This window comes from Thunnus albacares, chromosome 15, assembly GCF_914725855.1.
Source record: "Thunnus albacares chromosome 15, fThuAlb1.1, whole genome shotgun sequence".
NCBI lineage: Eukaryota > Metazoa > Chordata > Actinopteri > Scombriformes > Scombridae > Thunnus > Thunnus albacares.
The window spans coordinates 11,722,559-11,749,317 of NC_058120.1; the positions used below are offsets into that span (position 1 = coordinate 11,722,559).

A 26,759-nucleotide genomic window follows, 5' to 3' on the forward strand; every position below is an offset into this window, starting at 1 on the left:
GCACAGTATTTAGGTGGACTGTAGATATTTAGGAACATAGTTTGAGAAGAGGAGTTCAATTGAAGAGCCGCGTATTCAAAAGAAACAAAATTTCCATAAGATATATGCCTGCATTGGAGGGAATCATTCCAATCAAATGGAATCAAATGGCAACTCCACCCCCTTTCTTATGGACTCTAGCTTCACACATAAAACTGAAGTTGGGAGGGGTTGACTCGATATGAACAGCTGCACTGTTATCTTGGTCTAACCCAGTTTCAGTTAAAAACATACAATCAAGATTGTTCTTCAAATCATTGATTTAAAATGTTTTTCCTGCCAAGGACCTGACGTTTAATAAAGGTAGATTTAGTGTGTTAAAAGTATTATCTGCCCAATTTCTTAACAGGCTGCGGCTGATGGGGAATGAATGCTAAATTTGATACATTTGCAAAATCGGTTGGGTGTTTCCTGTTTCTATTCTTTTTCTATTACCTATTAAAACAGAAATTGAGGAAGCTACTGGCACACAGGGCCCCGGCTTGTCCCGGGAAGAGTCCTTAGTGCCATTAACCTTGCAACCTGGACCCAGAAGATACCAGTTAGAGCTAGATTAGATTCTAATGCCCTCGTGTAGGGGTGGGGGGGTGAGTGTCATAACTGTGATTATTGTGTCAAAACTAGCTGAGGACTTAAAAGTGGACTTGTGTCACTTTTAAGACTTTAAAGTGATTATTTATGATTCACTCCTTATGCCAAAATGGTAATGTTTTATATCTCTAGTCTCTTCTGTACTTATTATGACAGTTAAAGAGATGAAAAACAGCCCAGTGTTTTGGTAAATGGGAGTTAACACTGACTGTGCTGAATCTCAATGTTTCATAAAAAAAAACACGATATTGCGGTCAAAAGTACACAGTGATCCATGTTAAACATTGATGAGAAAAGCTTGTGGCTGCTTACTGTTGCCTGTACTGATGTAGTGAGTCACAGCCTGCTTGTGAGGACTTGACCTCTCTGGCCTCTGTGATTCATAACACTTTGGCTGCTCTGGATGATGCACCCCACAGAATCAGTTATAAATCATTTTATAATGTTCATTGTCAATTTAGGGCTTTAGTCACACTGTAGAGTACATGTATTACACAGGACTGTCATGTTCACTATGAAAACATTATTTAGCTATTCTATACAGCTTATTGCTCAGACAATGTGGTTTTCATTATAAATCATGTTGTAGAATGATATATGTATATATATGTGTGTAATGAAGAAATAAGACCAACAACAAAAAAAACAACAATTGAAATTAGTGGCTTTTAGACATATGACATGAGTTATTACTCATGATTTATTTGCACACTGTATTTATTTGCACACTGTATTTGTAATAAGCTCAAACATGAAAATTTCATTACATACAAGGATAATTGAGTGTCTGGATGAATTATTGTTCAATTGAGACCAAACAACTGGAACATGATTTCTCCCCATCAGCGAAAAAAGCACTTCTGTTTATCACCACCGGTTTATATTGCAATTTAGGGTTACTCCACCAAATACCCTCATATAAATAACAATACATACTTAAGGTTTAATATGAGCTGTGGTTTTTGTTCACCACATCAAAGCTTTTATAAAATTTTTTTTTTTCCTGTTTCTTACATGGTGTAACACAGCCAGTACATATATGTTTGGGTTTTCTCAGTCTCTTGCAGTCACAAATTTTGAGAGTAAAATAGCTTAAACAGTTCAGATATGACTCACATGCTGTCTAATGGCATTTACAGGATACTTTTTATACATGAACTGACATATTTTGTGACTGAGTGAAATAACAGTATTGTCTTTGGTTAGAATTTTAAATGTCAGCAGAAATAAGAAAGCTTATCATTTGATCCAAACTGAGCACAGCATTTTTGACGTTAATAAAAGCTTATTACATGAAAATCCTCTGTGATACAAGGCATAAATATTTATTTTAGAACACATACCTTATATTACATTGCTGTTGGAGAAAATTTTTTCATTGGTCTTTAAGTAATTCTCCCCTGAGTTTGGCAGTGATCTTGTAATCTAAAGGCTTCAGTGTTAAACCATAGGAGCAGTTTAGAGACAGGTCTTCATCGGGGCCTTTCTCAAAGCTACATTGGTGAAGAAGAATTGCAAAGAACAAAAATATCTCTACTTTGGCAATTTGATCCCCAATACATCTTCTCTTCCCTGCTGAGAAAATCATAACGCTGTTGGTGAGATCCTTGTCCAGGGAGCCATTTTCGTCTAGGAAGCGTGAGGGGTCAAAGATATGTGGATCCTTCCACTTCAGGGGGTCATGATTGATAGACCACTGATTGATGAAGACCACCATGTCTTTGGGGATGTGGAGACCTTCGATAGTGACGTCTGAGGTTGTGGAATGCGGGATGGTGACGGGGACAAAGCTTGTGAATCGCATTGTTTCATAGATGAAGGCGTCTAGGTAAGCCAAGCAACCTCTGTCCTCCACAGATGGCAGCCTGTTTCGCCCCACCACCTTGTCAATGAGCTTCTGGAGTTTCGTTTGGAGTTCAGGATGTTTTGCCAAGAGAAGGAGAATCCAGTGAAGAGCAGTGGAAATAGTATCCAAACCTGCGCCAATCAGATCTGACACTGTTCCTTCTGTGTGACCTTTAGTGAGTCCGTTGTCACTGTCAGCCTTGTCAATCACACCAATAATGGCATCACTCATATCCCTTGTTACCTCTGGATCAAAGGTCTCTCTGTGCTCTTCCACCTTACTCTGGACAAACCCAAAGAACTCTTGGTTCAGGTCTTTGAAGTTCTTGAAGATACTGCGGACTGGATTGGGGAAAGACTGAAGCCATGGCATTACGTCTACCAAGCTGCCAGCCCCCACTGTCTGTCCAAACTGATCTATCCTCTGTAACAAGGCTCTAAACTCAACATCATCATGTCCATAACGTTTTCCAAAGCACAAGGCACAAATCACATTAGCTGCAGCTACTGTCAGCTCATGAGCAGGGTTGAAATACTGGCACTGAGCACTGAGTTTAAGGAAAATCTCAACTAGGTCTGTGGCTTCAGCCACAATTTGCTGCTCAAAGACTTTTTTTGTCTGGCTGTTGGCAGATGAGAATGCTCTGATTGTTGATTGAGCAATCTTTCTGTGCATCTTCCACTGTTTGCTGTAATTGGTGAAAGTCATACTTTTCCCCCCTGAGACAGCCTGAAAAGACACAAAGTTTGGTCTGCCTGCAAACTCTGTGCTGTGCTGTACCAGAGCCTGACGTATTGCCTTGTCTCCATTCAGAACCACAATATCGCTGCAACCTAGCCGTATCTGGTACACATTGCCATATTTTTTAGCTAGTTTGGCAAAGGTGATGTGAGGCATTTGGCCCAGCTGCATGGCGTTGCCCACCACTGGCCAGGCAAAGGGTCCTGGCAATCTTCTCTTGAGCCTCAGGTTCCTGACCCACAGACAGGCTTCCAGACAGACAAGGAAAATAAAGGAAGCAACCAGAGCAGGCTGGACCTGTCCACTCCATTCTCTCATGATGCTGCTGCCCTTCACACCAAACTCAGTGTCCACTTGAGTCATCGTGTTATCTTGTAGTTCACCTATCATCCACTGTGTCCAAGAAAAAGCCAATTTTCACTTAAAACTGGAAACCATTTGAAGAGGCTCTTCTTAGTAGAGTCTTAAATATATTAAATTCAGATTCTTTTTGTTGTTGTCGTATATTATAATAAGATTGACAAAATATCCATAGCAAAAAAAAGGACTCCAAGCAGCGCTCACATGCTGTTTCACCCCTCCTCCACTGAAGTCAGTGAGAAGAGCTCGATCAGGTTGAGTGGTTGGCTGTAACGCAGACGCTTCAGATGACCACTTTAGAAGAATGCAGATTCAAGCCTTAACACTTCGCTTATATGTATCTCTATGGTGGGAGGGGTCAGCGACTCAGGTTTTTTATTATCTCTCCCCTCCCATTTTGACCACAGCCTGCAGACCTTAGTCCTATTCCCACTCAGGCCTGCTTCCAGCAGTGTCCCTTGTAGGATGACGGAAAAGGAGAGCAGCTACTTAATAGGCCCTGTTGCCAAAAACTACAGATTTACAGTTTTATTGCCAAAGAACATAATAGAGATTACCATGACACTATTTAAAGATACACAACTCCACATACCAATTAGTTCATGTTTAAAAATAATGCACTTCATCAATGTGATGGAATGGATGGAAGTTTACATTGGTAGCATAACGGGTAATTAATGGACAAAAACTGAAGTTGATTGTTTTTTCCTCTGGGGTTATATGGCTTTGCTGTTTGCACTTTCCTATGGACTTTGCACTTTGCTTTTGACTTTCCATGGCCATTTTAAACATGATTCAGTGTCTGTTATTCACAGCCAAGCTGTTTATAACAATCCAGGGAAAAGGGCTCTGGGATATCACCATGAAAGCTGTGGGTTTTCTGATTCAAACACTGAACATACACAAACAGCACCATTTATTATGCTCCATAAACATATATTTTATACAGTGTTAATGTTGGCATAATAGCCTTTTAAAGAAAGGTCATTGAGATAATGTAGCTGTTTGGATTGTGGCTGCATCAAAATAGAATTCAGAACAGAGGATTCTTGCTATAAATATGCTCATGTGGGTGTTTGTGCAACAAAATGTTAAAACTTAAAAAAACATCAGCTTGGATTTTAGTGATAAGTCAAGTATTCCAGAGTTCTCTATTTTTATAACAATGAGTAATGATGACAAACATCTAAACAATGGTGGTACCACATGTCACATTGTTGGCACATATCTGACAGTGCTGACGCTGGCTAAATAATGCATTAAGACTAAGACATTAGTTTCAAATTGTAGTCAGACATATACATAGTAGAAAACTGCTGAATAGATGTAAAAATTTAATCCACACACACAAACTGACATTTTACACTGACCATTGACAGTTCATTTTATTCATTTCAGATTTAGCTTATTTTTCCATTTTCCATCATATAAAGCGAACACATTGATAACAAAGTATCCTCTATCATGAATGCTTAAACATTCAAGACCCACTCTTGCCTTGACACAGACAGAGACACACATCCATAGGGTATTATAGCATCAATTCTTGAATAAGAGAGTGTAGTGAAATCCATGTAGCTTTGAAAATCTTACTTTGTAAACTTTGTAAACAAACATGGTTATGATAATGCCTCATGTGTGAAAAAAATGCTGCACATCTGTATCGTGTGAACTGATGAGACTTGTGTTTGGCATTGGGGTAGCCTCAGTGCTTGTACAGTAAAACAGAACCCTGGATACATAAAGTTTGAGAAGTGTTCATGGTTCATGGCAATGTCTCTTCTTCACTGATGGATACTCCTTGATGAAAGAGTTCCTCTTCGCTTCCCAGCTTCTCTTTTTTTCTTTTCATCAACATTCTTTGTTTAATGTGTTCATATGCTTTGAGTACAGTAGATAGTGAAATAGATTAAACTTCATTACATTTATTTTCATACCTGAAATATGAACTTATAAAAAAATATTTTGTAACTGCATTATGTGTCAAAGGTTAAATATATTTTTACATATTAAAATTGAGAACAATTAGTCATCAAGTGACTTCATAACATTCACAAGCATTTCATATACATTTATGTTAGTTTAAATTGACATTTAGGGGATGTAGCTAATTCCTGCACATGTACATGCTCAATATTGGATGTAAAACAAGCACACAACTCAGAATTACAATTATGTACAAAATCTGATCAAGTATATTTTGTGAAGCAGAACTGTAATACCTTTTGCACTGATCCCAACAGTCCATGAGCTTGAATTCTACCTGTAGCTAACATTACATCTTTGAAATCATATTCTCAGCCCTGCACCAACAATAATTCAAATACAGACCATGTTAAGATATTCATTAAATATCATCATTAAATATGAAAGTCTTACAACAATAGGATTTAGTGCACGTATGCTGATACTCACTGTTTAATGTTATTGGTGGGGAAGTGTTTAGTCTTTTCTGGCCTTGAGTCACAGTATTGGGATGTTCATGCTGGGGAAACTAAGCCAAGCAGCTTTCCCCTGAGCTTGGCGTTGACACAGAATCGGAGGGGCTTCAGTGAGAGCCCGTAGGAGCAGTCAAGAGTGAGGGGCTGAGAGGGGTCGCTCTCAAAGCTACACTGGTGCAGCAAGACTGCCGTGAATAAAAACACTTTCACCTTGGCTATCTGGTCACCAATACATCGCCTTTTACCCATTGAAAAAATCATGACATTGTTGGTCATGTCTTTATCAAGGGCCCCTTTTTCATCGAGGAAGCGTGTGGGGTCAAAGATATGTGGGTCCTTCCATTTCAGGGGGTCATGGTTGACAGACCACTGATTGATGAAGACCACCGTATCTTTGGGGATGTGGAGACCTTCAATAGTGACGTCTGAGGTTGTCGAATGCGGGATGGTGACAGGGACAAAGCTGGTGAAGCGCATTGTCTCATAGATGAAGGCGTCCAGGTATGCCAGGCTGCTTCTGTCCTCAATTGATGGCAGTCTGTCTTGGCCTACCACTTTGTCTATGAGCTCATGTAGTTTAGCTTGTATGTCCGGATATTTAACCAGGAGCAGGACAATCCACTGCATGAAGGTCGATGCTGTGTCTTGACCTGCTCCAATTAAATCTGTGACAGTTGCTTCTACAAACTCTTTGGTCAGTCCGCTGTCCTTCCCGTGCTCAATCACATTGATGATGGCGTCACTCATGTCCCGGGTCACGTCAGGGTTAAAGGACTCTCTGTGCTGCACCACTTTATCTTTCACATAGGCGAAAAACTCCTCGTTCAGGTTTTTAAAGTTTTCATAGACACTGCGGACCGGGTTAGGGAAGGACTGAAGCCAGGGCATGACATCTACCAAGCTACCTGCCCCTATTGTCTCTCCAAACTTGTCCACCCTTCCCAACAGGGTCCTGAATTCCAGGTCATCATGTCCGTATCGCCTCCCAAAGCAGAGAGCGCATATCACATTAGCAGCAGCTACTTTAAATTCATGAGCAGGGTCAAAATACCGTCCATCAGTGCTGTGGCGCAGAAATACCTGCACCAGTTCCATGGCCTCAGCCGTAACATGCTGCTCAAAGGCTTTTTTGGTCTGACTGTTTGCAGAGGAAAAGGCTCTAAGGCTGGACTGGGCAATTTTCCTGTGCGCTTTCCACTGTTTGCTGTAATTAGTAAATGTCATGCTCCTGCCTCCAGAGATCATCTGGAAAGAGGCAAAGTTTGGTCTGCCTGCAAACTCTCTGCTGTGCTGTATCAGAGCCTGACGTATCGCCCTGTCTCCATTCAGAACCACAATGTCACTGCAACCTAGTCGTATCTGGTACACATTGCCATATTTTTTGGCTAGTTTGGCAAAGGTGATGTGAGGCATTTGGCCCAGCTGCATGGCGTTGCCCACCACTGGCCAGGCAAAGGGTCCTGGCAGTCTTCTCTTGAGCCTCAGGTTCCTGACCCACAGACAGGCTTCCAGACAGAAGAGGAAAATAAAGGAAGCAACCAGAGCAGGCTGGACCTGTCCACTCCATTCTCTGATGATGCTGCTGCCCTTCACACCAAACTCAGTGTCCAGTGCCATTGTGACAAATTTTCTGCGCACGTGTTCCTCAAAAAAAAAAGGACAAAAAAAGTCTTTTCAACAAAATGTGTTCAGTGATTGAATGTTTGGATAAAAAATAATTAATAAAGCTCTTGTATATCCATGTCAGATGAGAAAAATATTTCAGATGTGTTAATCAAATACCAGTGAGGTCATTATGATAAAGACTTAATGAAAAAAAATGACAAATGAAGTGAGTTAGGGTGAAGTTTTTGCCTTTAGTCAGTCTTTTCATCAAGATTTAAGGTTTAAGTGCCTGCTTTTTGCTTCACTCCAGCGTCTTATATGTTTTGCAGTTGGTGGGCAGGGCTCAGGATAACTTTCATACTCCTCCCATTGTGGTAGCCCTGCAGACCCCACTACATTATCTCTCCTCTGTCGGCCGCTTCTAGGAGGCGCGCGCTTGTGAGCGTTGAGGGACACCGTGAGCGTGCAGCGTGAACGACCGCCGTCCACTCCAGAGAAAAGACTCAGCAACTGGTGACCGATTCAGTAGGAAACGTGTCGAGCCAATTTGTTTTACTAATTGGAGGACTGGCAGCGTTTGCACATTTCAAAGTGTATCTTTCTAACATGATTTATTTTCTGGCTGCAGAAGACTCAGCGGGCGCACGCGTGCCAGAAAAAAATGTTTGCATAGCTACGGTTTGTCTAACTCTAGACTTGAGTTTACAATTGAATTGAATTTGTGCAAAATCTCTTTATGTGTAATTATATTTCCAGCTACGTGACCATAACATTATTTGTGTATCCAGTTAACGGTCTGTGTTTTGATCCGGTAAAACTTAGTTAGAGATCAAAACAGTTTAATTCTCTGCAAAGAAACTTTGAGTCAGTGAATTTAACCAGATGAAATCTGCATGCAGCAACGTGTCTTTAATGATACGCTTTAATATATGTTTAGTCTAGAACAAGAAATTCAGTAATCTTTAAAACCAACGTTTTCATTTTGTTGTAAACCACTGCAAAGATTAATTTTGTTCGTTTTGTTACTTTGTAATATGAATAAAATTTCTGCTAAAACTAAAGTTGAGAGAAAGTTACGCACCACTTAACCCCGTCCAAAGACTCAGCCAACCGAATTTTATACGTTTTATTTGATTTAAGCACACGCACAAATCATCAGTCATTCATTTCTAATTTTTAGAATTTAACACGGAAGATAAACTTTTAAAAGAAAATATCACAGATAAGTCTGTAGGTATTTAAAAGGAAAAATGACCACAGATATGATAACACATTACAAAATATCACCAATATCAAGATCAGTATAAGCTCAGTGATCCCTATGGAAATATTAGTCTTATATTTGATTTGTTTATTTCCTTCATTCAGTCACACTTATTATTCACTTTGGCATCTGGAAGTAGCAGAACATAACTTGACTGAATGCTCATACAACAAACTAGCACAATATTTCAGTGCTGACAAGCCATAAAATATTGATATTTTAATCTGCTTTTACTGAGTTGAAACTTCACGTGCCCACTTAAACAGTCACCCTCCTTTCAAGCTACAGTCCTCAGAAATATTGGGGAGAATCTGAAAGAAAAATAGAGAAAGCAAACAACGAAAAGTCTGAGGTCAAATCTTGGTCATATTTAACTGCTTGCCTCAGGTAATAAATCCCAAGCTCTTTGTTTTTTGTTTTTGTTTGGTTTTTTCATAGTTGCACAATCATGTTATGCACGAGACAAGATTATTTTGTTGTGTATGCTCCATCATCTAATAGATAGTTAGATGGATGGATGGATGAGTGCATGTGTCGTTGGCATTGATCATAAGAATCCATTGAAATTCCCGTTGTATTAATTTATTGAACTTTCAGTTCAAAGTAATTTGATTTCCCAAAGCAAAACATTTTCCTCCTCTGTGCCGAATACAAAATTTGTTTCTTGTTTTCCGACCGACTGTGAAGTTTATTTTTGCAGGGACGTAATGACCCTAATTGAAGGTACTAAAACATTTCCGAAGTAAGTCAGAGGGGCAAAAACTTCACTACCACATAAGCACAGTCAGTCATTATCAGCAGGAGAGGAAGAGAAGGAGGAGGGATGAGGAAAGGAGAGGACATTAGCAGCTCTGGGTATTGAAAAATGATATCAAATTGACTTAAAAATGTGTTTCACATCAAATATTAGATGAATGTTAACCATGGGGTCTATTTTTGACCCATCATAAAAACTAATGATAAAGGTAAATTTATTTTTACATTCACCGTCAGAGGTAAAGTCACACAGCGCACGTCTCATTAGTCAAATAAAACATTAACCATGCTCTGTATCTTTATATTTCACCATAAAGTTTAATGGGTTTTTGCACCTAACAGCTTTTGTGACTGATTTTACAACCCTTATACAGTATTATGTGACTTAATCTACAAAGCAAACACTTTACTGCTCCGAAAGATGTGACAGAAAGCTTTTTTATTCACTTACACTTTCACTCACAAACTGTTATACTGTAGGGAATAACTAACAGGTCTTATAGACGCTGCATGCCTAAACTGTGACAACAAGCAGAAAGGCAACAATAAAAGAAACTTAAGTGTAACTACATTATGTGTTATGTGTCATTCTTCCACAGTAATGGTCCTTACACACGCTTTTACAGATGTAGAGAGTTTTGCTGGTTCAGAGCTCTGCCTGAGAGCTGTTTGTCTTGAGAAATGCGGTGTGGCTGAGCACCAAAGCCTCCAGAATGATTCCTCGGTTAACCAGAGACATAGCAATGTCTTCGAATACACTGCCTGCACTGGGGATGACTGTTTCTTCTCTCCTCTATTCCTATAGGGGGAATCCCGCCCCCCCCTCCACCTCCACCAACACCACCACCTCCTCCCCCTCCTCCTCCTCCTTGCCTGAGTCTGCTCCTCGCACACATGTGGCCACTCGCATCCCCATCACGCTAATTAGAGCCAGGTTTGTGGCTGAGGGAGGGGGTGGTTGGGTGTTGGGAGGGGAGGGAGTGTAGGTTGTGTGTGTGTGTGTGTGTGTATGTGGGAGGGGTTGGAGGGGTGGGGGTGGTGGTGGGGTGTCGTGTGTGCATTTTGCGTGTGGCTGCTGTGTTTGCCTGTGATTACCCCTTGTAACCTGGCTGTGAAAGGTTGGCCCTGACCCTGCGTTGACTCTGGTTGAGGGGGTGGTATTCGGAGGTGGGGGCGGGAGGAGGGAGGCGGGGATGGGGTCTATATGTTGCTGCATGTCATGCACTAGCGGGTGGGCGCTCACTGTGTGGAGACAGGACCAATGGTAGAGCAGGCTGTCCCGGCTCTGGAGCTAATCATTGTTTACTAGTCTCATTTCCACTTCTCAGTGAGCTACTGTCACGCACACCACCGACAGGGAGGAAGGAAGAGGGAAAGGGGGTAGGGGTTTGGGGTGTGAGGCAGGGAGGGGGGCAGCAGGGAGAGGAAAGCCAGGGGTCCAACAGGCAGTTGGGGAGCTGTTGGGACTTAGGGAAGGGAAGAGCAGAGAGAACACAGGAATCTGAATGAAGATTAAGCTTCTTTTTCTTTCATGAGAGAACAAAGGTGAGCCAAGACTGAAAAAGCTGCACCCAAAAACAACCCAGACAAACCAGTAAACAGACCAACAAAAACATATTCTGGGCCAGAGCCATCTCAGGCAGCCAGGAGGTAACCACCGGACATTGCTAGTTTGAGATGGTGATGTTTGAAATGAGAGAGTTTTCATCTGCCAGACCACAATATGCGGAAAGAGAGATACTTGGAAAAATTGTCATTGTTTGACCTGATTGTTGTTTGTGTGTAAAAAAAAAAAGCCTGAGAAAAATGACCAGCAGAGGCACAATTTACTTCAGTGGGCTTATACAAACTTGTCTGGTGGTGAAAGTGGTGTAAGCAGTATTTTGACATATGTGTAAGAACAACTCTGCACTGTTGAATTTAACTCTCAAGGCTTGCAGGTCATATTTTGACATGGTCTTGATTATGTTAAAAAATGAAAAGGAGACAAATTAATTATGCCGAATTTGGTTTTGGTTCTAAACAAAGTTCATTGTATGAAGTCTGAAAATGTAAAACCATTGAAATATCACTTTCCATGTATTTTTATGTGTACATTGTTTCAAAAACACCACTGTGGATCATGTGTGTTTAAACATGCCTTCATAATCTAAAGGAACGCAGCATCAAAATGACTATGGCCTTGTACACCATGATCGTTCTGCTGACAGTTTGTGTTAACCACAGTTCATTCATAGCACAATGAACCACTGCTACACAAAAGGAAATTATTGAATTATTGAAAATTCAATTTCTTGTTTGTGTTCTTGTCAAAACCTCATGTCTGAAAGGATGTTTTACAACAAAAAGAGACCATAGTGAGTGAAAAAGCAACTATATAGGCAACCTAATATAAGATGAGGTGAAGTTAAATATCGCTGTGTTCATCTGGAATTAAAAATACCATTTCAAGGAATCTGGTTATCTGCTGTGTTAGACCCACTGTACCCAAAGATGTGTTGCTGCAGGCAATATCAAACAACCCACATAGGAGAGGAGAGCACTACTTTTAGAAAATGCTTTTCTGGAATTATTTTAGGTCCTTGGTTAAACCATGAAACTTACTTAGAAGTCTTCCAAAAGTATGATTTGTAACCTTAGTGCAATATTTTCTTACGCATACTGCACTTTCATGTGGTTCCGTAGTTGAATATAGCGGCAACATATAAAGTTAGGGGCTTGATTCACCTCAGTGACCACCAACAGTACAATTCTTCACACTTGTAATACTTCAGGGAAATATTAATTTAAAAAAATTATTCAAAGTTACAGACTTTCAGCTATTACTGTATAAAATATTCAAAGTGGTACACAGTAATTTGATTAAAGATAAGAATGAAAGTTGCATGCACTTACTCAGATCAACTTTAAATTTTAGGTCAAATTCCGGCCTAAAAATAAAACAAAACTATAGGAATATAAAGTAAGAGTAAGAAATAAAGATGATGAGAAAATGTAGTAACAGTGAGGTCACACACTATAATGCAAACAAACCTTAAGTTGTTGTATTATTAATTAAGTTATTGATTAAGATAATAGCCGTTTTTTTTGTCTTTTCCCACACTCCTCCTGAACTGAACAGTTCCCATCTTCACTGAGCGCAGGCTGCGTGATAAATCTTCACTTAATGTGGCACCCAAGGACTGGAGCCATGTATTATGTACAGTATAGGGATATTTGTTTCTAATCCCGTAGAGTTTTTGCGTGCTAGGGGAGCAGAGCGGGGATGAGCTTGCATGCCATTCTGGCCTGGTGTGTGCGGAGCTCGGTCGCTGAACCCCGGCTTCACCGGGGAGCGGGGGCGGGGGGGAGGAGGAGGAGGTGTGTGGAGCTGTAGCTGAGAGATTACAATGAGACAAGGGAGAAAGCACAAGTAGAAATGGCTTCCAGATGACCCCGACTCCGTGAGCTCTTAAAAGGCTGGCTGAGACATGGGCAGGACAGTTCATTAGGCATTTCCCACCTCCTGCCAGATATAAGAACTACATTAGCCTATTTGTTTAATACTTTAAAAGAAACTGTATGCCACTGTAGCAATATTAGGCTATAAGCAGTGTGGGGATATGGCCTAGATAAAGGTAAAAGTTGAAAAAAGAGAGGATTTGGTCACTTTATCGGCATCACAGGTCACTATGTGCTAAATTGCAATTAAATGAACATTCAGTGAATATAGTTACCTATCAGGAGGCAATGATGATATTAAACTTACATTGTGGACAACTAAGTCTGGATTTTTACTTTGAACTTCCACTCTTTTCTGCGTTTTTCAGCTCAGTCATCTATGTAACAACTTTTTAAAAATGATGTGGGTTGCCTATCTGTATTTTTAATGTTGTTTGTTATCTAAGTTTCTTTATATTTTGGTTTTGGAAAAAATTGCGTTGGGTTTAAAAGAGCTGTCATTTTAAAAATGTGGAGTTGTGTGGAGGCAGCTTTCCTGTCAACAGGGAATTATCTGTGCAGTAGGTGAATAATGACTCTATAAACATAATAAATTAAGCTTATATATATGTATGTTGTAAGTGTTATTATTAGAGGATGTCAGAGGATAATTTGGGTCTGTTTGACCTTGTGCAGGCTAGACTGTTAAAATCAGTGACAACAGGCCATGGCTACTCCTTTTTTTAAATAACAGAAGTCATCCATCATCCACAAAATACACGTTTTCATATAATACTTTTCTGCCTTGTAATCGTTACAGTGGAGAAAGATAGGAAGGATGAGGTCTTTACCATAAAAAGTCCATTAGGAACTGTGCTCTCCAGAGTTACCTTTGATTTATACTTTTAACTCACTTAACCATATTGATCACATTTAAAGTCATTGGATAACGCTGTGAGTCTTAGTATGAGACAAAGCATTCTGTATTTCATGAACTCGCCTATCTGTTATTAATCTTTCACTTGAGCTTGACAGTGACATGTTATTTATCTCAACTGCCTCAATTTTAAAAAAATGCTGCTATCATAAGTCACTCACAGCTATACTGCCAGTTATTAACTGTCTTATACTGGTTTTGCAGCACATGGCTGACTTTAAAAAGATATCTTTCTTTTGGGTCACTCAAAAGAGAATTAAAGTGGAAATCCACCTTGAAAAAATAAATCACTTGCACATGGGCATATTTCGTACGCAGCTGGAAACTACAAAGACAACACTCATCAGTGATGTTTTCTGAAGCCAGTTCTGTTTCATTTCATTGTATTTCACTTTACAAGTTGATTTGATAGAGACAGTGCTCATTAATAAACATTGCTGTCAATGTACCAGACTTGGTCAAAAAAAAAAAAAACTTGTACCACTGGCTTGTGTTCCAACAAACACCACTTGTTGCTGCTGCAGCTGCTGGATGGTCTGTCCAGATGTGGGTAAAACATGGGAGGGATAGTGTGAAAAACCATCAGAATCCTTCCTTTTCATTATAATTGTAGAACAAGTGCTTATGACTTTGAGACTCAAAGGTTCAAGAGTGCATCCCAATAGAGCAGACAATCATGGTGGAGAAATATACTTGTAATATTTCCAGCAGTACAGAATAAATGCATATCAGAGATTCATATTTGCATTTTGGAGTCACAGTAACATTTTATTTTCATGCAACCTACAATGGGTTGTTAATAATTTCTTGGCAAATCTCACAAGAGCACAGTCAAATACCGGACATTTAAGATCCTATCTTTTTGAGTTGTATTTTATCATGTAATTTATTCATTTTTTATTCCAAAATGCATTTTAGAATATTAAGTAGATAACTGCAAATGCATAGTTTAATATAACTCAATCACTATGGTAACTACCTAATGTACATGTCAAGAACTGCAAACAATTATCTCAATATCTGTACAAATGCAAGCAAGTCAACATACTCTGCTCAGGTTATTTCAAGTAGAGTTTGTGTCATTGTTAGTCAAATGAACTCCTGTTTCATGACAACTAAGAAACATGAGATGTTGTCATGTAAAATGTTGGTGAGTTTACTCCTGCAATACAATACAATATGCGTTAATGCTTTGACCATTTTTTCACATCCTCTGTAGAGCATCTGCTCAGTTTGCTGTAATAGGACGTGTCTTTTTTTCTAAACAGAATGTTCCTGTTTTTTCTCTATACTTTTATTGATTCATATATTTATGAGCCGTTTCGTCTCTGTCTCTCTGTAGACAGACTGTCCCAGGCTGGGATCCCTGCAGGTGGGGAGACTGAGCTGGTCTGATTGGGGCCGAGGGGGCCAGTGGCTCAGCCACAGGCACACTGAACATTACGTGCAGTATGGATACTACCAGCGGGTTGCTCTTCTCATTGTGTAATTGGGCGGATAATGTTCCGTGATTCCCTCTCTTTTGCACCTTCATATGTTCCACTTGAGCAGCTCGGTGCATTTTAGTATCCTGAAAATGAAGCCGGGTCAACGAGCGGTCGGGTTACCCCCCTTCACTGCTCCAATTCTGCAGATGAGTCGATGGTATCGCCACAACAGTGAGACAGTCCACAAAGGGCAGAGGACATTCACTGTCCTGGGCCCTGCAGAGCAATTATTAGGGCTGGAAAAGCTTACCTTGTGATTTAGTTCAACTGTACTGTAAATTAATAATTGTAGGGGGGTAAAAATAAAATATATCAAGAATAAAAATAATTTCTGCGATAAAAAAGAGAAAAGAGCCAACAACTTAGAAGCTGTGAAATTCATTGTTCCTCAAGCCGGAGCAGGCAAAGCTGTCTAAGAGGAGAGTGTGAAATGAGTGTGTGTGGGTGGCCATATATTGGGCTTGTGTGCTTTATGTACCACACGCCCTATTTGCACACCACAGCCTCGCGTATCTGGGATTGTAAATTGTGAAGTAATTACTGTGGAGCAGAAACGTTACCAAGGAATTCACTTGAACTCCTTCAAATCATGACTGCTGAAGACTTGCTTCCAGTTTTTCCAACCTTTTTTCTGTGGAGGTAATTATAAAAGTCTTCATGTGATTTGTTGATGATAAAGCTTTGTTCATACTGCAGTATGGATATGGATATGGCCTTTCACAACAGCTATAAACACTTGTGCCCTTAAATTGGATGACAGTTCATATGAACTAATTAATTTCAAGCATACAACAGCCTTCATCCATTAAAACTGACTGAAATCAAATTAACCCCATGTTGCTCTTTTTTGTAAAGGGCAGATTATAACATCATCATCTATGAAATACAAACTTTCAAATGATACTTTTTACCCAATTGACATTCAAATTGTCTCAAACTGCAAAAATCTCTCTGTAACCCATCTGCTTCTATTTATCTATGCTCCCTAATTTGTGATTGGCATAGATTCAGTGAGGGAAACTGTTTTGTCTTTCAACGGTTGTCAACTCAGTTATCAGAGTTCAGCTTTATTGATTCACTTTCAGTCTTCACTTACTGAGGAGACAGAATTTCTTATTTGAACCGCAGACATTCAATACTCTCCGTGCTGCTGCTAGAGGAGCAGAGATCTCTCAAACAAGCTGCTGAAGTGTTTATACTTACATCCACGAACAGAGAAAGAGTGATTACAGCTCTTAAAGCAAGCTGACGTAAAATAACAGTGTGATCCTTGGAGATGACACAACTCCAGCAGCCTCTTGCCCTCTGGTGCTCTTCAAAAGTGAGAGTTGTCATATTTTGGCTTTAGCTGACAGATGGCCATGACCGCCTTACTTTTCCAAGGGTCAGGCCCGCTCTTCTGCAGAGAGCATTTTTGTGCTGTAGAAAGAGAGAACAGCATAGCATGGCTCTCTAAATGTGTCCACCCTATAAGCCCTTCATTCTGTTGTTGTTTTGCACAAATGATGATAAAGAATATAACACAATATCCTCTGAATCATAAGTAACAAATAAATCCCAGATATTTCAAATTTCTGCTTTGTTTTTTGTGTCGTTGTTGCTGGTTAATAGTTGATTTCTAGATTAGAAAAGTGATCAAGAAGTGCCATAATAGGTAAAAAAAAAATAAAGGTCCAATGGATTTAAAAAATTATATAGCTACAACCTGGATGTATTAGATAATTCTATACAGACATGTTTTATGTCGTTAAGTCTGGCTCTTGAAATGAGCACTGACATCTGTCTATTGTTTTGGAGTGAATCTAAGATACAACAGAGAGTGCCAAGAATTCTATTTACTTATTAAATGTGATTTCTATAACACATGCATCCTGTAGCATCATTTGATATAAATTACCAGTCAGTTTTCTGGCTTTCTCTTACTCCGGCATGTTTGAGAGTTCCAGCTGCGCTGAAGTCCACCTCATCCTTTCTGTCATACTGCAGCACACCCTACGTTCCGGGTGTGTGGAAATAACCTGGAACCATTGATCTGTTCAGCTGTTCATTTGAAACAAGTTGTACTCATATGCTGTATATGTATGAATGAAGTGCCAGCAGGAATAACAATGCTTTCAAGCAGTAACTCACATGCACACATATTGTTTGTGTAACAACGTCTGCTAGCATGAGCGAAGCTCTTCATACTTTCCATTTCACACCTAGTCGGCCTGAGAGTCTTGTCATATGTTCAGTCAGGAATTGTAGGATAGAGAGAAAAAAAAAAACATTTCCAGTGTTTCTATCTCAGCCATCTCCTCTGTTTAGGTATGGGATAAGTTCAAATGCCACATTCAGTGGATTTTGTCTATATAAGGCATGTTCTTTTCAGTGCTACAGACATTTATGTGGGAATGTAAACACATTGCTGTTAGCAGACTAATAGCCATTAGCAGCCCTATTGTGAGGGGAGACAAGGTGACTCAGACAGTAATTATTAACTGTCAATCATTTGTGTGATATGATTATTTTTAGTCCTGATTTCAGACCAGAGAATGTATAACAATATGCATCATGTATGTTTTGTACCGTTCTCATCCTCTTGTCTGTACTCTAGCTTCTAGATGGATAGGTACCTGTACTTAATGTTTTCACTTCTTCTCCTATAAACCTTTTTCCTGAGTGCACGGAGTGAAAGGAGGCAGTAGTAAATTATCAGTAAAGAGAGTGAAGAGATCCTAATTCTCTGAAGAGTTTGTCAGATTCTTTTTTAATTTTCAGAACAGACCTTGAAAAAGTTCATTCAGCAGGGAAAAGTGGAGTCCATTATCATGACGTTTTAAAATGAGCCCTGCGGGCAGAGCTGGAGCGAGTGGTGCTCTGTCATTGTTTGGGAACAATTTCACAGACATGTGCGATGAAGACCAATGTTGGCCCTGCATTTCATATGGGATGATATGCCTTTTCCTCCCCATTCGATATGCTTTGGTAATTCATTGATATTATTATAGCAACTTAAGGGAGGAGCTGCATTTGAGGCAGATGTGAAGACCAATCCCATATTTTGTGAAACATACGATGGCCAATAATAAAGAGGGCACATAACATATGTAATTAAAACTCTTGTAATTCTGAGTTACATACATAAACAATATGAATTTTGTAAAGTGTAAGCCTACAGATAACTGCATGAATAGTGTAATCCGAGACATCCCCAGGCTCCCCATGGAGGCAGACCCAGACACAAACAACCTTAAAGTTTGACCTTCTTACCCTGTACCCCTGCTCTGCTCTGCTGCCCCCTCTTCCTTGTTGCACCCTCCACTGAAGGTGATACATTTCTAAATCCCACAGCAGTTTCTGTAGGGAAAAGCGGGGGCTGCCTCACAACCTAAATAGCTTAAGAGAGAACAGTCTCAGAGGAGTCCCTCACGCACAATGTATTCCATATGCTCTCTCAGAGGCCAAGAGGCACCCCATACTTCACATCTGGCACGGACCACCTATGCTAGCTGACATATTCCTCCTCAGACCATCAGACTGGCTGCCTCTCAGTGGAAGGAGGCTGGCCTCATTGATGATCTCCTCCTTCTTTGATGTTTGTGTTTTTTCTGAACTAGACAATGAAAGGGGTAGTGGGTGAACACAACTATGATTAGTGAAAACAGTTTAAACTGTAACATTACTTCTTGTAAATGACTTTTATTTTTCATTTGTTAATTGCACATTTAGGGGACATTGGCTCAATGCCGGTTTGCGCTGTCACCAAAAACAAGAGGACTTCAGTTTCAATTTCAAACCTGGTGCTTTCTGTTCTGTAGTTCTCCCTGTGACATTGAGTTTCACATGTTCTCTGGTTTGAGTTGAACTGAGAACTCTAAATGATCTAAACTACTCTGAAGTGCTCAGATACGAATAGGATATTCATGTATCAGTCTTATATTGCAACCAAGAATGATGATATTGGACGATTCTGCAAAACCCTGGAATATTTTCACTGTTTTTTAAGGCTTGACTTCAACTGTATTAAAATTCTCACGCCCTACGATATCTGGTTAGGGAAAGATCATATTCATGGCAAATGATCTATGGTTGGAGTATGGTATGGGACTTATATTATGGTGGTACAGTGAAATCATTCATAGCACTAGTACTGGCACACAGTACGGCCTCCCTCAACAACAGTTTTGCAGATATCTTCAAATTAGACATCTCCTATCTCAAACCTTTGGTTCCACTACAACCGTCCCACCAAGCTCATATGTTCTCTCCTTTAAGGTATTTGGTACAGGCCATAAGGCTTCAAAATATTACTCCCTGTTGCTTAAGAATTCCAATAGTAAAGGCTCTAACCTGAAGTCAGCCTGGGAGACTGATCTCAAGCTTTCATTCACAGAGGGAGAATAGAACAACATCTTAAAGAGCTGTAAGAAAAACATCACAGGAACTTAGAACAAGATTAGTTCAGTTTAAAATAACAAACAGGGTACACGGGGTGAAATTAAGGGACAGCCCAAATTGCTGGAGGTGTGGGGGGAGCATTGGTATGCTCCTCCATATGTTGTGGTTCTGCCCGGTTGTACAAACATTCTAATCAGCCATACATAAGAATATCAAACTGATCCTTAAATCAGACATCCCATTCTGCCCAATCCAGTTTGTTCTGGGTGATCCTCTCCCCCTAAAAGCCCTCCTTGGGTGGACTGGGTCCAGATATCCCTTATTCTGGAGAGAAAGCTCATAGCCACAGAATTGAAGGCAACCACCTTACCACCAGCCAGAGTGTGGTTCTCTCAGCTGGGTGTTGTGGCAGCCCACGAGGGTCTCTCTTTTAGACTCATCAACCAGGTGGAGAAATATTATGCTAAGTGGGTGAATTATATCTCCTTAATTAAAGGACCTTGAAGCCTCTGCACATATGATTAGAGATCAGCTCAAAACACCTAGACCTGTCACATGTGACTCTCAATAACCTAATTATGTCAGTGAAGTATTTTCTCTATGTGCTGTGTTTAATAATTTAGTCATTTATTTTATATTCATTTGAATTTTCTTTATCTCAGTCTTAGTCTCAGTGTTGTTTACTGATCAGCCTGTCCTGTCTCTTAGCTCATACATTGTCATATGATGTATCTGATGTGTTGTCTCGACTTGTTGGAAAAGACAATAAAAACTACTGATCACAAAAAAATACTTGGTTATAGTTTGGGAAAGATTGTGGTTGTGGTTGCAGGTTTGTAATGGGATGCAAACCCTAGTCTCCCGCCTACCTGTATCTGTACCTTTCCTTACATCTACTTGCTTTCAAGAAAATTGATGACAAAACCCCTCATGTTCTCAAAAATTGCTTTTCATTGAAGGTTAACTGAGGACAAGGTGTGTGTGAGTAAGATAGATCTGACTGCTGAGGCTTCACCATGCAAAGAGCCTGCCACTGTGAGGTACACTGAGGTAACCAGAGTTGTTTTGTAAGAGTCTCCTAAAAGGTGAATATATCCTCCCTCTCACTTTCACACTCTCTAAAGAGAAGGAGGGGATTGCTCTTCTCTCCCCTCTTTCTCCTCCTTCGCTCCCTCGCTTTATTACCTCCGTCAGCCCTAATTTGGGTTGATGGGGTGGCTGTTGCATGACAAGACACATGTCTGGGCCCCTGCGTGAGAAGGCTGGCTTGCTCTTGCTGGGCTTGTTTTCTTTGCGTGACCATGTCCCTCCCTCTGTCACTCCTGGCACCCCCCGGCAAGCCCCCCCTCTGACCCCGTTCATGCCCTCGTTAGCTGGCATGTCGCTGGTTTATTTGCTTTGGCCAGCCGCCCATGTGAAAGGCACATTCTGACCACGCTCAGGGAGGGGTCATCTTAGAGTGGAGCAATGGCAGAGGTGTTGGTGGAGGTGGTGGTGGTGGTGGTGGTGTGTGTGTGTGTGTGGGGATGTGGAGACAATCCAGGATGACTAGCTGAAAGAGCTCTGTGCTTTGCATTTGCGTGGTAATGTGTGGCTAGTATATTTGAGTGTGTGACCTCCCTGCCTGGTCAAAGGGAAATATGCCCCACTGTAACTGCTTTTGAGGAATGACATGCACAGGCAGGTCACTCAGAGTTTACCGTCCCAGTTGCCATCCACAGAGAGTGCTGCAGAAAAAAGGGAGCATGAGGATCGTGGCAGTGTGTGGTGATTTCACTTGTTCCCACTGATGTAATCCAACAAATGCTCACACTAACATTCGTGTGTCTGCACATTCTCACTCTCTCCTGCCAAATTTCTTCTTTTGTATTCTGAGTGGGTATACGAATATAGATAGGAGGAACGGGACAGGATTAACACGAATCTGCAAAATAGGTTCATGCAAGGCAAATGCATTTTAAAGGCTTCTCACTGCTGAATCTGTTCACATTCAATGCAGACAACAGCACACTGTGATAGGGGAGTAAAACTTATGAAATGTGAAAAACAAGTATAACTTTGAAGTTACTTAATCATGTTACAAAAACATTTACAAAAGTGGGTCATATTGAGTTCTGACATTGGGTAACAAAAACTTTAGATACTTATCTGAAAAACTTGCAAAATCTTCACTCCAACTTCTGTTTTAAAACTCCTTTCTTGTGAAACTTGTCCTGCAAAGCAAATACAAAATGACAATGATGAATATCATCATTGTCATATTAGTTGTTGCTCTGCATTCTGGTGCTTTTGAAAAAAAAAAAAATGCTTTATTTACTGGTAAAATCTCATTTATAAATTTACAACCGTGAGAAGTTACAAAAACTATGAGAGAAAGTAGAAGAAAAATGTGGTTCTTTTACATATCTTGCAGAAAAACACTAAAACATAAAAAATCTATGGGGGATATTTACTTCCACAGAACAGTTTGTCTACACAGGAGGTGGTTCAGTCTCATTTTTTAAGTCTTCTGACTCATCACGCACATCTGACGGAACAGATACGCTTATTATCAGTACAGCTGTCTACACGGGGTGCGTATTGGGTAATGTTTCACTTGCACTTTATGCTCGTTACTGCGACCCAAAGGGCGTTTCTACACATCCAGTCTATTTTCTTCCATTTTATGCGTGTAAATATAGTGAATGTGTGGTGGGCTCTGCGAAAACATGGGTGACCTACACTCAATCCTGTGCCTGACCGCATCCTGTGTAGACACAGATGAAGGACTGGATGCTGATGCTGATAAACAGGATACTGATAAGCCGTCTGTTAGCTATCGTTTCCCAGTTAGCCAAATTGGCTTGACTCAGCAGCTCCTTTCCAGCTTATGTCAGATCAGTGATGAATGTTGCCTCAGAATCTGTTGAAACTGATAACTGGAGCTGATTCAGCCCATATCATTCCAAGTGTCCACCCCCAAAACCTAGCTGAATCTAGCAGCCATATATGGACAAATAGGGGACACTTTTGGTCTTCCAGTAGTCAAATTCACCAACACTCAGCAACAATCAGCCCAAATTGACTGTGTACTTGTGTTCTATTAACCACATATCCGAACAAGAATGTCCATATTGGACGATTCTGCAAAACCCCGGATTTCATTCAACGCCAACTTTTTCTTACACGCAATGCCAATAAATTTGCTTTTTGCTTTCTACAACATCTACACATGGCAAAGTTAAGGTTAGGGAAAAATGGTGGTTATGGAAAATAGAATAGGGTCAGGTTTAGGCAACTGAAACACTTGATTAAGGTTAGGGAAAGATCATGGGTTACAGTTAAAAAAAACACAAGTTGTGATGAGACACAAATTCCAAACTCCTACATGAAAATCAAATGTGCTGCATTCCCGTTCACTGCTCCAACCTCCATGGCCGTAGAAGGGCACACTACTTCCTGCATTTGCATTGACATTGGCATCAGATGTAAATATTGAGGTTCAGAATCATCTAATATAGACTGAATTTCTCTCCAGATATTTGGCTGGTTCTAATATCTCTATGGAGTTGTCTTGTACGGGCAACCAATGTAAATACCACAACTTCAAGAAGTGAAACCCTCAAGTAGACACAAAAGCAGTCAGCAAACAAATGCATTAAGCTATTTTAAATTTTGTAATAACTATATAGATAAGATTTGAATTGAGAGCAGGCAAAATGAGCAAATATGCACATGTGGTCTTAATTCCCTGGATGAAGACTGGGTTTCACTGACTGTGTTGATCTTACTCTCCACAGTGTTTAGTGAACTATCATTAGACTCAACAAAACAAAATGAGATTGGAACAGAAGATACTTCTACATGGAGGTGTGGGATGAATTGTGCTGGAGTTATCACATGATAATTCCACCTGGTTACAGCACACACAACACACACACACACGGACATCTAGAGACACAGACCTCTATGAAAATCATGAGCATAGGCGGAGAAGCAGGGAACTCCAGCTGATGTCACTTCCCACTAATCCTTTAAATCAGAGAAGAGACATGGTGAACAGCAGCAAGACGAGGCCCATAAATCAAGCAGTATGTCAGGACAGCAGGATAACACAGCCCGACATAGTCACAAGTATGTTCCAGATTAACCTCTGCCACCGCTTCAGTCAATACCTCTGCTGGGATGGAATCACTTGGAGCTGTCTGGCTCTGGACGCTGAAAGTCATGCTTTGGCTATAAACGCAGACACTAGTCTCTAACGAGGAGCTGTGGAACAGGAAGGAGCTCACCAAGTCAGATTGCTTTTTTGGTCTCCTTGTTCCTTATAACTTACATTCCCGGCACAGAGTTGTGAAATTTTCACATGATGATATTTAAACATGTTATTACTGACCAACTACTGCATCACAGGGGAGAAATTTCATTGCGTGTGTTTAATGGACACATTCAAAGCAAAACATTCAGATGATTTATTTGCCCCAAATGAATTCTCATCAAGCCCAAATTGTGTGGTTTGTCCAATACCATATAGTAAAAGAGCTGGACCACATATTGGGACAATACACAAATTACTTAGAAGAGCCACATCCTTATGTTCCGGGACTGCCATAAATGACAAACAAGGGACATTTAAAATGAACCATGGAAAAGATGAAAACACAACCTTCCTTTGCTGTTCCAGGAAACAAACTTTTCTGGTGGTCCGTCACATTATACTGCCACTAACCCAAATGCAAACAAACATATACAAACAAGATTTGATTAGGATTGGCACGAGAATGGATGCTTTCCATATTTGTCTTCTCATGTGATCTTAGTTCATTTATTTATATGGAAGAATATATTCTCACACTTGGATGTGTAGAGGAGAGCATTATGGGGTGATAAATAGCTCCTTGCGGAGTGTGAGACAGAGGAAACAGACAGTTTATCATGCTTTAGCAGCAGTGTAGCTAAATGGAAATCGGATCCCTTTGGACTCAGGATGCACACATGCTATAGATACATATGCACACGTATACATGTACTACTGAGACAAAGAAACACACACTCATAGACATTTTACAACACAAGATTGATCTCTTTCTTCAGGATTTCACATGAGACAGAAAACAGGAACATTTTTCTCCACATAGGTCTCACAATATAACTTTAAACACATTTCTATAACTGTACTACTAACTTTACGGCATTTATTGATTGTTTTTGGCCACTTAGGGGCCTTTAAACACAACAACTAATATATAGTCACCTTATAAAGTTCATACAGCGAACATCCGGCAGACAGGGAGCAAAATTAGCCTTTTAGCTCTAGTTTTGGCTTCACCAACTCCTGAATGAAATATTTCGCTCTTTAGCTGCTAAATGCATCTCTATGTTCACTAGCTAGTTGCTAACCATACTTGCCTGCAGTTGGGTGTTTGTCAGGTCATAAAGTGTGTGATGAGAATGAACCAAAATAGTAAAGTTGGAAAACCAAAACAATGTGCTGAAAGACGCTAAAAAGCGCCATAGAGCTGAGGGGAACTGCAGAGTTAGGTGATAATTCTTTGGGGGTTTGCTACTGCAAGAGAGCCCTTTCACATTACACAAAGTTTTTTTTTAAATTTATGATATAAAAAATATTGATTAGTACAGCTTTAAAGTGAGTTGACGTTTGCAATTTTTTAAATTCACATTCATGAAATGTTTCTGGTGCACACACACAAACACATGTTATTAATTGCCTAAACTGCAGCCACTATAGAAGGTTCACACTGTAGATGCCTTCCAGCAGACAAACCAAATGTTCAGTTTCTCCCAGTGAAGATTTTGTAATTCTGCAGCATTAAAGCAGTGGGTGAATCAGTCCCTCCAGTAAACGCTTTTGTCATCGTCATTGTGGGAAAGCCTGCACCATTTGTGTGAAGCAAATACCACAACTTCACCAAGTGTGAATTTTAAAGGCTATACAACAGCCAAGTCAATAGCAAGCAAACTAGGCACAGTATGACTGAATCCAGGCGGCTTTAGCTTTTTAACCATGAGCTTTCATGTCTCTAAAGTGTGGGACCAAACTAGTAGTTATGAGGTCTGTTTAAATCCTGCTTGAATGAGGAAATACTGTAGAGTGAAATGCTGGCAGCAGTTTCCTCTAAGAAAAAAGATGATATAATGACATGTATAACAGAGTCTTGAATATAAATTACTGTGAAGATTTTTAAAATTAATCACATTTTTTATTTGATACTGACAATGTTTGGGTTTTTTTAGGCTGCTCTTAAAGCTCTGTGGAAACTGTAAATTACAACTTTCCTTGCTGCCACTGAAAGTTATTTTATTGAAAGTGTATAGTGACAAACATCATAAATCCACTCATCCGTTTTCAATTATTATTTGTCGTCTGATGGCTGAACAAAAAGCACCACAAGATTCCTCTTGAACTGTTGCATGCAAATCGTGCAACAGAACCACATACTTCTATAGTGTCAGCTGTGTGATAGAGTGATTGTGATAAACCTGGTGATAGTTGATGGATAGATTTAAATTTGTGAGGGTTCTTAATTTTTTTCACTTTTATCAGACCCTCTGCTTCACACAGCAGTGAGTGATGAGGAGCCTCTAGGTCATGGAGGGACGAAGAGAACCCCATTACGTGACATGAAGGGGAATGATCCTTCCTGCTGTTGCACATGACGTGAGAAGGGGAGACAAGCAACTGCAGGGAGGAGAAGCTTGAAATCCAGAGGTCAGGTTTTCAATCTGAATGTTTCAACAGGTCACGCCCTCAGTCACCTCCCCCTCCCTTCTGTTTCTTCCCTTTTGTGACCCCTCCACACCCTTTGCTTTCACAGCATCACCTCCTCACCTGATGAAAGATGTTGATGAGCAGCAAAGACAGAGTTCAAATTGACCTCCAAAACTTGGGAAA

The 26,759-nt window shown here is 40.2% G+C and overlaps 2 protein-coding genes across 2 annotated transcripts; both read right to left on the bottom strand.

The window, feature by feature from the left end:
* Positions 1 to 1,292: 1,292 nt before the first annotated feature.
* Positions 1,293 to 3,890, bottom strand: LOC122998860 (cytochrome P450 1B1-like). Its single transcript, XM_044375898.1, has one exon. The coding sequence runs from the start codon at positions 3,605 to 3,607 to the stop codon at positions 2,006 to 2,008; it is 1,602 nt and encodes a 533-aa protein (XP_044231833.1). The 5' UTR covers positions 3,608 to 3,890; the 3' UTR covers positions 1,293 to 2,005.
* A 1,057-nt stretch (positions 3,891 to 4,947) lies between these two features.
* LOC122998977 (cytochrome P450 1B1-like) lies at positions 4,948 to 7,903 on the bottom strand. The gene has a single exon (XM_044376032.1). It carries the CDS (start codon positions 7,633 to 7,635, stop codon positions 6,058 to 6,060), a length of 1,578 nt encoding a protein of 525 aa, XP_044231967.1. The 5' UTR covers positions 7,636 to 7,903; the 3' UTR covers positions 4,948 to 6,057.
* Between the last annotated feature and the right edge of the window lie 18,856 nt (positions 7,904 to 26,759).

Excerpts from the sequence above, each read along its gene's own strand:
- LOC122998860 (XM_044375898.1), bottom strand. The coding sequence starts at position 3,607 with ATGATAGGTGAACTACAAGATAACACGATGACTCAAGTGGACACTGAG.
- LOC122998977 (XM_044376032.1), bottom strand. The coding sequence starts at position 7,635 with ATGGCACTGGACACTGAGTTTGGTGTGAAGGGCAGCAGCATCATCAGA.